Source organism: Anser anser (genome assembly GCF_964211835.1).
Source record: "Anser anser genome assembly, chromosome: 23".
Taxonomy (NCBI): Eukaryota; Metazoa; Chordata; class Aves; order Anseriformes; family Anatidae; genus Anser; species Anser anser.
Window position 1 is genome coordinate 7,083,573 of NC_139744.1, and position 14,197 is coordinate 7,097,769.

The 14,197-nt window shown below is 41.9% G+C and overlaps 1 protein-coding gene across 1 annotated transcript; it reads right to left on the reverse strand.

Annotated features, from left to right (window-relative positions):
- Positions 1–870: 870 nt before the first annotated feature.
- Positions 871–11,833, reverse strand: LOC310885535 (ubiquitin carboxyl-terminal hydrolase 42-like; the record flags this gene model as incomplete). Its single annotated transcript, XM_083809004.1, has 9 exons — positions 871–963; positions 3,594–3,761; positions 4,122–4,237; positions 5,464–5,542; positions 6,077–6,147; positions 6,304–6,371; positions 6,535–6,637; positions 10,306–10,543; positions 11,732–11,833. 9 exons carry the CDS (start codon positions 11,831–11,833, stop codon positions 871–873), a joined length of 1,038 nt encoding a protein of 345 aa, XP_083665130.1.
- Positions 11,834–14,197: the final 2,364 nt, after the last annotated feature.

Sequence of the window (14,197 nt, forward strand, 5' to 3'; positions counted from 1 at the left end):
AACAATAGCAGGAAGTTTACATATTCTCCGGGTGTAAAAATGCAGAGACTCCTCTGGAGGATCAATAGCTGTGAATTCAGTGTGCTTAGGAGAAATCAGATCTAGATCTGAACCAAAAATATTTCAGTATTATCACCAACTTATGTTAACACTTTTGCTTAACAACTTCCACACTCCGGGAGCACCTTCTCTTGCTGGAATGACCATCTTTTTGACCCTCCTTCTCTTCAGTAGGAGAATGTTCCCTCTTTCTCTGGTAACGCTCTTTGTCAGTTTTTTTTAGTCTCATCCTTTGTATCTTGGCATCTATCTGTAATAGCTAAGGAGGAAAGGTTTTTAGAACTACATTCAGTGTCAGACTTTAGAGGGGAAGTTTGCCGCAATTTCTCACCAGTCTCAGAAGACTCTTTGATGCAGAAAACATTTTCTTTTGAAATCAGTTCATGTTCTTTTGATCTTCTTGGTTTCTCCTTGTCTCCACGGTCATCACATTGGTACTGTTCAAGGTATTCATCATTCTCAGTAGATTTCGGAGGTCCCGGGACACTGCACAAAATAAAAACACGTTTCCGTCTCCCTCCACCTGCTGCTCTGAGAAAAAAGGGGTGGGGGCGACGGGGGAACAGCCAATGTTTCTCCAGATAATGGAGAAAAATGGAAAAACATTCTATGAAGAAACACAAGTTCTCCGTGAGGCACCAGCCTGCATCAGAGTGCTATGCAGAGTGTTGATCATTAGTTCTGTTCGTAACACTGGCCATACAGTACGGAATTCTACTGATTTAAATCCTTCCATTAAATAGTATTAGTAAACAGATAAAACCGCAATGAACTTCCATAAAATCTTGTCTTAATCAGACTGTGCTCATTTTACCTTATTTCCTCTGACAAGCTGTTCAACTGGCTGACTGTGAGGGATTCCATGATGACTTCTCGAGGGACTGGAGGCATAGCTGCAGGCATCTGCAATTAAAACGCACAAGTCAGCAGACAGAAAAAATACCATTTGTACTGAGGACTAGTCTTGTCAGAATTTCTACATTAAATGCTAAGCAAGACCGCTTTGGGTTGTATGCATTATGTACACTTCAAAGATAACCCCAACTCACCTCCCAAAATCTACTTTATGAAACTTAAGAATTTTTATCTCAGCTCAGCTTAAGCTGACAAGTTCTAATGTCAGCTCAGCTCTGCAAATTCTAATGGCATAATATCACAAAGGGTTACGATCAAATTTGTGCTGTGTTTTCTCAGCATTTCGCCTGAATTAGGAACATGATAAACACTCCCAAATACATCACAGGTGAGAAATTCTCGATGGAGCAAACTACTATGTTTCAAGCAATCCATTTGTTTTAGAAAAGAACATCTCACAAGGTTTAACAGGTTCAACTTGGCAAGTGGAATCATCAAGTTTCAGTCCGTTTTCTTTAGATTCATGAACTAAACTAATAGCACCATTCAGTGAACCAGTTTTTGGCAGCTCATGCTGGGATCTTCCTTCATCAGCATTCTGACAGGAAGAATGGGAATTCTGCAATGTACTGACTACCTTTCCAACCAAAATTCCACATTGCATTGCAATTCCTTTTAAATAAGCCCTTTGACTCCTCCTCAGATTTTCCTGAAGATTCTGCACCGTAAGGGACTGTGTTATCAGAGCTGAGTTTAGGATTTCCATTCACCTTTGGCTCCACAAAAATTTCAGCAGAAACTTTTTTTTTTTTTTTTTTGTATTTGTATTTGCTTCATTTGCTTTACCGCATTTGTGATTGTGGATGAAGGAACACCCTTGTAGACATCTTCATCCTCCACAGCACTGCTAAGACAGTCAGGCTGTGACACAGTCTGACGAGCAGGCAATTTATTGTGAATACTGATGGTGATCTTCTGTTTTTTTGACGTATCAGTAATTGAAGGTCTGGTAATCGCCTGGTTTTGAACACAGGCCATTGGTGGTGCTGACCATGGCCTTTTTAGGGTGACACCAGTGGTATTTGCATCCTCTTTTATGGATCCATTTCCATTTAAACGACTTGAATTCTGTATTTAAAAAGAAGAAATTGCAAGATGGGTTAATGCAAACACTGCATTTAACATTTTTAAACATGTCATTCTCCTACTAAGTATTTCTACAAATGGTCTTAACACCTAAAAAGCAAAAAACACTGCCCTTTAAAGATAAATGCAAGTCCCATAAGTGTATTTAATTCCTGCTTTTGGTTTACTGCATATTGATATCAAATTAACATCATTTTTGAAAACCATCCAAACAACTTAACATTACCTAAAGCTATTCCCAAATATATTTAGTTTCCCCTTTAAACATACCCCAAAAAGCCTGGAATAATTGTTCTGGTGCTCAGGAATAAGACAATTTGGTTTTCCTGTCTTAGCTAAAGTGACGTCGATAGGAAAAACAAGTCCTCTTTTAAATGATTCGAGGATTAGTACTACTTAAATTGTCAAAGAGCGTAGCTCTCTGTGCTTTACAAAGCTGTCTAGGAGGTATAAACAATGGAGTCGCATGGCTGCGCAATTCAGCAGTAACCACTGTTTGAATGACTCTGGCTGTAGCATGAGGGCTGTGAAGAAAGCTGCAGTGTGGGAAGGAAAACAAAACGAAGATGCCAAAAACCAAACAAAAAACCCCACACCAAACCCACTATCCGCACCCACTATCCGTTTGGTGCCATTAACTGCCCTTCTGCTTCCCTAAATTACCCTAATCATATGAGGAGGAAGTCGTGGTCCCAGAAATCCAGCCTGCTTACTGTTAGCCCCCCGCTGACCAGGGGGGAATGAACAGGGATAAGATGGTGCTGCTAAGTAAAAAGCACATTCTCCGAGCGTCAAATCATAGCGCCTTCAGAAAAGAGCAGTGATCTCAGTTTAGTTTTTCTTTCGGCCTACTCTTGGATTAAATCCCATCCTATAATTTTATAGGAACAGTTCATACGATATGGAAGCCTTCTCTACAGAAGACTTAGCCAAGACTACAAACTGAAAAGTAGGTAACAGTCTTCCTACTATCACTATCACTTTCAGAGCAATAATCCATTCTTACACCACAGATGACCTTCATTTCTCTCCTTCTCTAAATTAGCCAGCTACAGATAACACATATACAGCAATTTACACAAGTGCTGCAGTTTAAGGCCAAGCAACAAAAGATAACAAATGACAGAGAATTTCAGGTTAGACAGAACTGAATTAGAGAAATAATCATCTTTTCCTGGGAGAGAAAGAAAAACACTTGCAAAAAGAAAAGTATCAATAACAGGAGAGTAAATCTCTTCTGAACACATCTGAATATTTGTTATTACCTGATATAAAAAAGTAAGTAAGCTTGCTGACCAAGAACTCTTTTAATGTCAGTACGGAGTACTTTTGCATCATTCATCTGATACCAAAGTCCATTACCAGCCTGCAAATAAAGACAACGATGTCTTTAGATGAATTGCATGTTTTCCAAATGAAATTACAGATAGCAATAAAATACACACGTGTCAAATAAACATATAATGAAATCTTTTTCCCTAGAAACAGTACTACTAGTAACACTTGAACTGGTTTGCCAGCACAACCTTTACCCTGTTAGAAATGATGTTGACTTCTACCTTTATGTAGCATACATAGTGTCCTGAGCGACAGTTGATACCATGATGCACCAGCACCGCATATAAGGCATAGATGAGTGGTTCTCCACTTGATTGAGACATGTAGGCTCGGAGGTCCAAATACTCAGGATATTTTACTTCCTAAAGAGAGACCAAGAAGATAGAAAAATTATATCAGAGTACTTCGCGGACTAGCCAGAGAAAAACACTTCCAAAAAACAGAGACTGGAATTATATGAATATATCTCTTGATTCACTAAAAATAAGTCTTCCCATAAGCAATGTTTAATACTAGAAGTTGCAGACAACGATTTTCTGACGAATTAGTCTTCTCAGAGGAAAGTATATGCTTCTTGTAAAGCAGGATCTTTACTGATATTAAGAGAAAGAATAAGCCACAGTCGTTAGTCTACAATTATTGTCTGAAAATATTAACAACTTTCAGCTTTGGGGGATGTCCCATTACATGATGACAAAGTTGCATTACAGCGGTAAATATACCTTGTTGATCTTTCCACCTGTGAAATCTGCAAATCTTTTCAGTGATATTGTGAGAACGTTGGAAGAACGGTGTATGGTAAATCTCTTGGATGCAGGAACCATCTTTTTACACCTTAAAAACAAGCAGAGACAAGTGTTTGAAAGCATCTTCTTTTTCGCCCCCAAAACAAACTCGTTTTAATGTCTCGCGCATGCTTATGCTATTTGAATGATATTTACTTGCATCATATGTTTGGTTTTTTCTTTTCATAAACCCATGCACTGCTTGTCAGGCTTGTTAATACAGAGGAGAAGGTAAGTTTTCCCAACAACTCAGAGCATAGCGGGAACAGGAATCTCTCACAAAAGTGTATTACCAGGGAGTTATAAAATATAAAAAAAATATATTAAAAATGAGTTATATATAAGACTAATAACAGTTATCAGCAATGGAAAAAGTACTGTACATGTGCAAGGCCTTTCCTTTTAAACTCACAAAAAGACGGAAAATTCTGGCTTTAAGTGTGACTGAACCGATCACACCTCAAAGAGCACATTAAGGAAGGACCATGCAATTCAGATGTGAGGTGCTATTACAGTTCTTTCTCTTCCTCAGACATCAGTTATGAGAATCCTGAATACGCTGCATGTTGCTTTCTAGGATCCGCAGGCCAAGACGAACCTGGGATTAAATTGCTTTAATAACCTATTGGACGCTCTTGATTCGACACCCTAATTTCCTTAGTATCCAACAACAAGAAGTGGATACTGCATTTTTCATTTAGAGGGGTCAGGCATGAATCCTACAGAACTGAGCCGGGCACTCTATGCTTTTCTGAGGGGATGTTTGACTAACAACTTGTTTTGCCAAACCATCTTATACAAATGTTCAATTGTTTCTCACATACGTAGAAACATCTTACATATTGATCAGCAGAGAGAGCGCCTGAACTCAATAGGCTTTCCCTGTGCACGGGTTAGGCTTAAGGGAGCTCATTTCAGACATTAGTCCACATCGACAGGTTTCACAGTTCAAGAGCTGTGCAAGATGCTGTTTAGTGAGCCAGCACAGGCTGCTAACATTCATTACCACAGAGCCAGCTCACATTCCCTGACACTCAATCTAACTTTGTTTCACAGTGAACGCTAGGACCTTCAGGAACCTGCTGCTGCCTTCCACTCCAAATCATTCTCCATAGCTCCTTGTTTCAGCTCACCACTACTACAAAATGAAGCAACAACAACAACAAAGCTGCGTCTCCTTATTTCTAAATGAAGTTAAAGGATAACTTACGCTCTAAGTCATGTAATATATAAATCTAATATCTAGTATTAAGACATAACTAGTAATAATCTTAATCACTACATTTATAGCAATTCTCTCCATCCGGCTCTTCAGGTTTCACAAATAGTTCTAGAGCTCTGGTAACAGATGAAACCGCCTGGAGGAGCGAGAGAGAAGAGCGTAAAGTCACTGTAAATTCAAAATTCCAGAGACGCACTAGGAGTTTATAAGAGAACCTGACTAATACATACTTAAGCGATCTACTATGAGCACTGTGCAGAAGGAGGCAGAAAGAGCATGCTCAGCGTTTACCTCACCTGGAAGTCATTTTACTTTGAAACAAATCATTTTCCAGTAACGCAGACAGCATCTATAGTGTGCTTTGTCATCAATACTGGCAACAAATCCAGCAGTCTAACAATTAGATGTATATTGAGGTAGAACAACAAAGAAGTATGACAGTATTATAATTTGTGCAGAAATAAAATTCTTTCCCCTTAAACCCAATGCATACGTGGAGACTATTTACAGGGGTTCCACAGAAGGACAAAGTCCAATCCACTTTCTAACCACCACCAAGATCTTATATTTTTACATTGTATGTGGTTTGGTTTTTTAAGTTAAACAAGTTTAATTTAGAAAGTTATACATGTACTTAAACATCATGAATTATATTTACAAAACATCCTACCTTTATATCCAAAGTGATATCAAGGAATGCCTCATACATATCCGAAACTGCTTTGCAATTCAAGCACTTCACTGGAAGCAAAATATAAATGCGTAACAATACATGAAAGAGACTGACTGTCCAAATTCAAGTTGTCGATAGATACTACTTTAGACAAACTACAGACTGCTTTACTACCGACAAAAGACACAGATCAGTTCTAAGGACAGGAATATTTTTAAAAGTACCTCTTGATCTTAGAACTCCTCCAAATATTTGATGAATGATGGTGGTAGCTTGAGAAGATCTGTCCAATCTGGAAATAAATTATAATCAGGCCTCAGAAGATTTAAGGTACACAGTTAACTCTTCAAAGAGTTTTATGAAAACCAAGGATGACGTAGACTTTCAGTTTTGATAGCAAATAAAGGACTAAAAGGTGCTAGAGAACGTATAAAAGTGAATTTGTTTATGCTTACTTGGTGCTTCCATTCAAGCACGCTTCCCGCATAGCATCAACGGTATAGCGCAAGACCTCGTGTGCGTCTTCTTGACTGCCAAAACGGAAATGTTGTCCTATTCCTAAATAAGAAGATGATAGTATTTACCTCATTTAAAAATGAAGTAATTCTCCTATTTCTAAAATCTCTCTTCTTTATAGTGTTAAAACCATTTATACACATCAAATAATTATTTGAAGATTACAAGATGCTGAAAAAGAAACACATCTGAAGCCACTTACGACTGAGATTATTGATAACACGCGTAGGCTCGATGGTATCAACAGTGCAACGCAGGGCCTGGTTAATCACAGTATCACAGTATCACAGATTTCTAGGTCGGAAGAGACCTCAAGATCATCGAGTCCAACCTCCGACCTAACACTAAGTACTCCACTAAACCATATCCCTAAGCTCTACATCTAAACGTCTTTTAAAGACCTCCAGGGATGGTGACTCCACCACCTCCCTGGGCAGCCCGTTCCAATGCTTAATAACCCTTTCGGTAAAGAAGTACTTCCTAACATCCAACCTAAAACTCCCCTGTTGCAACTTTCGCCCATTCCCCCTCGTCCTGTCATCAGGCACGTGGGAGAACAGACCAACCCCCACCTCTCTACAGCCTCCTTTAAGGTAACTGTAGAGAGTGATAAGGTCGCCCCTGAGCCTCCTCTTCTCCAGGCTGAACAAGTCCAGCTCCCTCAGCTGCTCCTCGTAAGACTTGTTCTCCAGACCCCTCACCAGCTTGGTCGCCCTTCTCTGGACTCGCTCGAGCACGTCCATGTCCTTGCTGTAGCGAGGGGCCCAAAACTGAACACAGTACTCAAGGTGCGGCCTCACCAGAGCCGAATACAGGGGCACAATCACTTCCCTAGACCTGCTGGCCACACTGCTTCTTATACAGGCCAGGATGCTGTTGGCCTTCTTGGCCACCTGGGCACACTGCTGGCTCATATTCAGCCAACTATCAACCAATACTCCCAGGTCCTTCTCGGCCAGGCAGCTTTCCAGCCACTCATCTCCCAGCCTGTAGCTCTGCTTGGGGTTGTTGCGCCCCAGGTGCAGGACCCGGCACTTGGCCTTGTTGAACTTCATACAGTTGACCTCAGCCCATCGCTCCAGCCTATCCAGATCCTCCTGCAGAGCCTTCCTGCCCTCGAGCAGATCGACACACGCACTTAGCTTGGTGTCATCCGCAAACTTACTGAGGGTGCACTGGACGCCCTCATCCAGATCATTGATAAAGATATTAATGAGGACCGGCCCCAGTACCGAGCCCTGGGGGACACCACTAGTGACCAGCCTCCAACCAGATTTGACTCCATTCACCACAACTCTCTGGGCCCGGCTATCCAGCCAGTTTCTAACCCAGCGAAGTGTACGCCAGTCCAACCCCGAGCAGCCAGTTTCTTGAGGAGAATGTTGTGGGGAATGGTGTCAAAAGCCTTACTGAGGTCAAGGTAAACCACATCCACAGCCTTTCCTTCACCCACCAAGCGCGTCACTTGGTCATAGAAGGAGATCAGGTTCGTCAAGCAGGACCTGCCTTTCATAAACCCATGCTGACTGGGCCTGATCGCCTGCTTGCCCTGCAAGTGCCGCGTGATGACCCTCAAGATAATCTGCTCCATGAGCAAATGAGAGTCTCCGTCGTGCACATCACGCAAAAATCTTGTTCACGACCTGAAGAGTGAAAGAAGAAAGCATCCCAGTCTAGCGAAACAGACATAACTACAAACAAACATATAAGTAACATTTAAACTATAGATACAATATCCACTCTCCTTGTCCCAACAGTCTCGTAACATTTCATTTCACACAACTTTATAGAATAAAAATATCCATTAAGCCTGTATTCAAGTGCATTTTGTGATGAGAAATCTAAAAGACTACTGCAAAGTCACATTTGTAAAGGCTGACAGGAATGTGAACTCCACAGGCTGCAAAATGTATGAGGAAAGAATATTTGACATTGATGATACAGCAGTAAGAGAATGTGGGTTATTTTCAGCACAGTGCTGTCAGGTGAGCTTCATGATACAGAGCTATGAGTCCTCTGGGAGAAAGGAAAAATTAAAGTAATGTATGTAATAGTACTTCTGCCCTCCTTTTTTCAACAGGATTCTTAACTGAAACGATTTCTATATACAGGAAGAAAACAGTTAAATTTCTAGGTATCGATACAAAGATACCAGCCTAAAAAGCATACAGGTTTAGTACAACATTTACTTTATAGTACAACATTTTATTTAGGACAAAATCAGTCTAGATTTTAATACAGTCCCACAAAAAAATCTAGTCATGTTCATAACAGCTCATATTGCTTTCTAGGTTTTTTGTTTTTTGTTTTTTTTTGTTTTTATTTGGTTCAACAATGAACAGACCATTTATTTTAGTGCATTATGGAACCTAGGCTGTGCAGACTAAAGACCTATGATGCCAACATCCTAAATTTTATTGCCTTTCTAGCAGCAGGAAGCCCAAATAGCCCAAATGCCAAACGTTCATTAAATGCATTACTGTCCAATGCACTTCATTATTCCCATGAAGCAAGGAAAGATCTTTTTAAAAAAACAAACAAACAAACAAAACACATGGTGCATTAAACGCACTCCATATGCTATTCTGAGCCCAGTGCTAATACAATGCTCTAAGCCAGCTTCTACGGTAAAATCAGGCAAGTAAGTTTGTCTCACAGAATCACTGCTGTTCTTTCACCTTCAGAGCTATCCAACAGATTTAAAACACTGTTAGAAAGTACTCACATGACTGGCTGTGCTCAAGAGAAAGCATGTAATTGGCAAGTGGGTGGGTGTAGGTCAAACACTGTAGAGTAGCATTAAGAAAACACGTGTTGCCAAGATTGTACAGGCCAACTCCAACACTTTGTGTTTCTTGCCAATCCATACGTATCTTCTCAGGTGGAAAAAGAATCCTTTGTGGTGCAGCAATTCCATCATTAACAACTGCGAGAAAGTTATGTTTAAAAAGAGATTTCGTTTGTTTGTTTCTAAGAAAGGTATTAGGTATATATAGGTATAGTAAATATATAAAGTATATATAGGTATAGTAAAAATACTATTCTGCGGGAGCACCTAGAGGAACTAGCTACAATCCAAAACAGAAAAACTTATTGCAGACAGCTTTAATGCTGCCAAATTCAAATTGGCTGGTCAACACAACGTTTTGGGAAAAATAAGTTTAGTCAACCATTTTAATTTTTCTAAGGCAAGGCTAACTGCCATCCTGTTTTTAGTATCTAACGCCAAGTTCCTCTCCATCTATAATCTTTAACCTGATTACCTCAACTACTGCTTTTTTCCTTATTATAACTTAAACCACAAACTTAGACTTGAAATTATATGGTAATAAATGCAAGGACAATGTAAAAACAAATAACTAGGAATGACGGTACCCCTACAAATATCAGATCTTTTCCTGAGCAATGTTAGCATTCAAAAACCTGTGAATAATGGAACCTGTGAATAGCAACAATCAAACACTTTTCTTTGCAAAACAGAAAACACATGGATGAATCTGTGCATTACAAAATGCTCCCCATATTTCTCTGTCGACTGTAAATATATCAAAATTAATTTCTGTAACGTCAGTCACTTCAGTTGCCTTAGGAGAATCGCTTTCGAAGTCTTTATTCACAGTAGTCCCGTCCTCTATCTGTGCAACAAGTAAGAACTGCACTTCCTACTTTTGTTTTGAAGAAAATGGAGGCAGGATAAAGCGCACACTTACTTAGATCTCTTTGGGCAAAAGGCTTAGATTTTTCAGAGGATCTACAGTAAATAGCACCTCCACATCCTTGGGCCACAGAGACTTGGCTTGAATCTTCTGCAGGTGGTATCCGGCCCCAGTTTGCGGTGCGTGACATCAGTTTTTTAGTACTCGGTTTCTTGGATTTGCCAGACTGCCTTGAAGATGGCTTTTTAGACTTTGAAGATGTGGGCTTGTTAACTATGGTCATTGTTCTCATCTGCGACAGAGACAAATGTTCTGGTTGACGTAAGAATACCAAGAAGCATTCCAAGAAGAAAAGAGTAGTAGAAGTCCTGTCACTTAATCTCAAAGAAACAGCCTTTAAGATCTAAATTGCTGGTATGAATGATTTAAAAGGAATCCCCAAACTAAATACACAAAGTAAAAATTTCCATCAAAACTCTATCAGTATTACTTTTAGCTTCTGCAGAACTAGTGGCTGATGCCATTTCTTTCACTTTCGTAGGATTTTAATCCATTACAACTCTGGAGTCTTTTTAACATAAAACTGTAAATGACATTCTCTGAGGGGAATCAGTTATTTATTGCATTTTTGGAGCTTTGCAATTATCTATTAATTATTACCTATTATCTAATAGATAATGGTTGCGATTTATATATAATTGTTGCTTGCGCTAGTAATGGAACACTATTACTTTACTGCCTGCGCTTTTCTGTTTTGTGTGCACAAAGGTACCTGCATTTCGCTGCTACTTTACTTCTGTCTTTCCAGGGCTCGCCCTCTACCTCACTGTCTACTGCACCAGTCATGATGGGTTTGTTGTGATTCTATAATGAGCCTAGCTTTTGAATACACTTTTTCTGGGCGTCGCTTTGTGATAGCAAGTTAATTTGTGAGGGCTTATCACCTATGACCTGCTTCTCAGTAGGTACACGTTTGGCCTCTGTTAAGCAGAGAGTCAATCACAGCTTAAGATTTTGTCCAAGATGCCATTCACGAAACTGAGTTTAACCTTGACAGAACTGAGTTTAACCTTTAAACCTGAAGCTCCGTTAAAGAATAAAGCAGCACCCAAGCCAGGAAATAGAAGTTAATCGTCACTTTACCCTGAAACGCACGTAAAGCCGGTGAGCTATCCTGTGCTGGCAGGATTGCTGCCGGGATGGCCGACGAGGCGGCGGGCACTGGGGGCCACAGGTCCTGTCACAGGGGGCTGCTGGGGGTCTCCAGGCACCGGGAACAGTGGCAACAGCGGGGACAGAGGGGACAGCAGCGACAGCAGCCGCCACCTCAGCTGAGGCCGTCTCCACAACTGCCACAACAGCCTCGGAACGCCGCCCAACTCCAGCGTGACGCCTTTTTAACCTGGCCGCGGTGCTCATGGCTAAAAGCAGAGCGTTTCCTCCAGCGTGTCTTTACTGTCGGTGCCGGACCGGCCCTCACCCTGAGCTCTCCCTGCTGGGAGGGCTTTGCGGTTGGGGTTTTCCTCCCACTGCCGCCGCGGGCAGGCCCCGCGCGCAAGGCGTCCGCGCTGGGGAGCGGCATGTCGCCCGCAGCGAGAGCCCGAGGGCGCGACACGAAAAAGCCCCGATGTGGGGGCGAGGCGGCGGGGAGACGGCTCTGAGGGAGCCGCCGCTTCGCCCCGCCGTCCTCCTCCCCTCCCGGGCCGCCCCGCCGAACCCCGTGCGCCTCAGGTGCTGCCCTGAGAGGGCGCTCGGGCACTGGGACAGCTGCCCAGGGCAGCGGTCATGGCACCGAGCCTGACGGGGGTCCAGAAGTGTTTGAACAATGCTCTCAGACATAGGCTCTGCTTTTGGGGTGGTCCTGTGTGGAGCCAGGAGTTGGACTCGCTGATTATTGTGAGTCCTTTCCACCTTGGGATGTTCTCTGATTCTAGGTCAGCAATCCATTATCTGATGAGAGGTGTGGAGTCATTCAAAGGGAAGAGAGAACAAAACACTTCTGGTTTCCAGAAGCGGGTATTTGGTAACCAAACCGATGATTCCTTTTCTTCTAGAGCAAGTAGAAGCAGGGATCCGCTTTACAATAGGCTGGCAACAAGGAAACAAAGAATTGCAAACAAGACGTAGGACTTGAGCAGCAGCTTGTATACATGCATCAACTTATAAATGAGCACACAGCTGAGTGATAATGCAAAAATTGGACAAACTAAGTGAAGACGTTAACCGTAAATTTTATAGGTATACACTTTACTATGACGTAAGAACTTGGCAAGACCTTTCAGGGAAAAGAGTTGTTGGCATGTAATTTGAAGTAAACTTCAAATCCCAGAGGATGATTTTGTTGGAACTTTATTCAGCTGAAAACGTGGAAGCCTTGTTTCTGCTTGTGTTAGTTACAGCTCCAGTTTACTTTGGTTGGGAGGGAAGGCATTCCAGGCTAATGTGCTGTACCTGTTCCTTCAGCTCATTGTCCATAAACGGAGGAGCAAATGAAATTCTTTGAATCTCCATTAAACGCAGCACTACAAAGCGGAGTAGAGGGCGATTTGGCACTTAATTTTTCTGTAAGCAGAAAACCCAACAGAATCTCCACAACAGTTTTCAAATCTTGTCCTGCAGTAAATGACCAGCTGAGTGAAGCTTGCGTTTAGAGTATGTGCTCCTACGTTAGATGGAAATAGCTTTTCCTCTTCAGAAGTGCAACTGAGTGGTGAACTGGCAGCTACGTAGGGAACTAGTTGTGCCAAAGGGTTTGTGTTGAAGGCACAGAAAAATATGCAGGTCCCAACAGTAAAGGATTGTCTGTAGGCATCACACTGAGTACAGATGTTGTCCGCAGGTTCGTGCCCAGTGCACCGCGCCAATAAGCACCCAGAGTCGGAATGCACACGAAGGTCTTTTAATTACATAATTAATTACAGAACTCTGCAGAGTCAGGTACTTGGCTATCTTTCGCAAAGCAAGCACACCTCTGACTCGAATCACCGTCATTCATACACAGGAAACTTGTGAAAACTCTCTCTTTGGCTCCTTTTGATTGGTTATTACAGCTCACCTAACTTATCTCTACTGAGCTTGCGCATTACAGAGGAACACCGGGGGGGGAGGGGGTACAGGAGGAGGACGACACACACCGAATCCCACATTAGCATAGATTAGCATTTTGACAGGTGTGATTTCTAATGTGTTAATGACCCTTAATGAGCAAAAGGTTACTATAGGTCAGTCTGGAGCTGGTTTTCTCCTTGTTTTTTCCCTTTTATCCCTTCTCTTCCTTGCTTCTGCTAGCTCAAGGCTACCTGTCTCTCTCCTTCCTTATTTTCTCAGCTAAAAGACTACACAAGCTACAGGCCTCCCTATTTTCTTCACAGTTTCCTTGTTTTTCTCCCAGCTTTGGGACTACACAGGTGTGCTTTGGTATTTGCCAGTATAGCGAAAACTCATGCCAGTCTGCTCACGCACAATAAGCAGTAAGAGTTAAGAACTGGTTTCATCTGCTTTTTAAATACTAACATCCTTCTTATGTTTTAGATATGCTGTAGTTAAAGCTTAAAGTAGTTCAAGTAGTTAAGTTAAAGAAGTAAAGTTACTCCTTGTGGAGTAATTGCCTTAAGTGACTAGGCATTATAAGCACCCCTCCATCCCAAAACCTACCCGCCTCCAAGGTGCAACCACACCTCACTGAGCACATCCTCTGGATTTCTCGGAGCCTGTACCTTTAAATGCGAGATAATTTCTATTCCCGCCCCCCCCCCCCCCCCCCCCCCCCCCCCCCCGCCCACTGGGATGCTGTGAGGTAAGATCTGAATGCTTGGTTATACCAGGCGTCTCCACGGAAAACTTAGAAATCTGTAGTGTCTTTATGCTTTTTAACGTCTTAATACCTAGGCTGTGTACCTGTGCATTTCATGCATGCTAGCTTGCTTTTGCAGACAGTGAATTTATC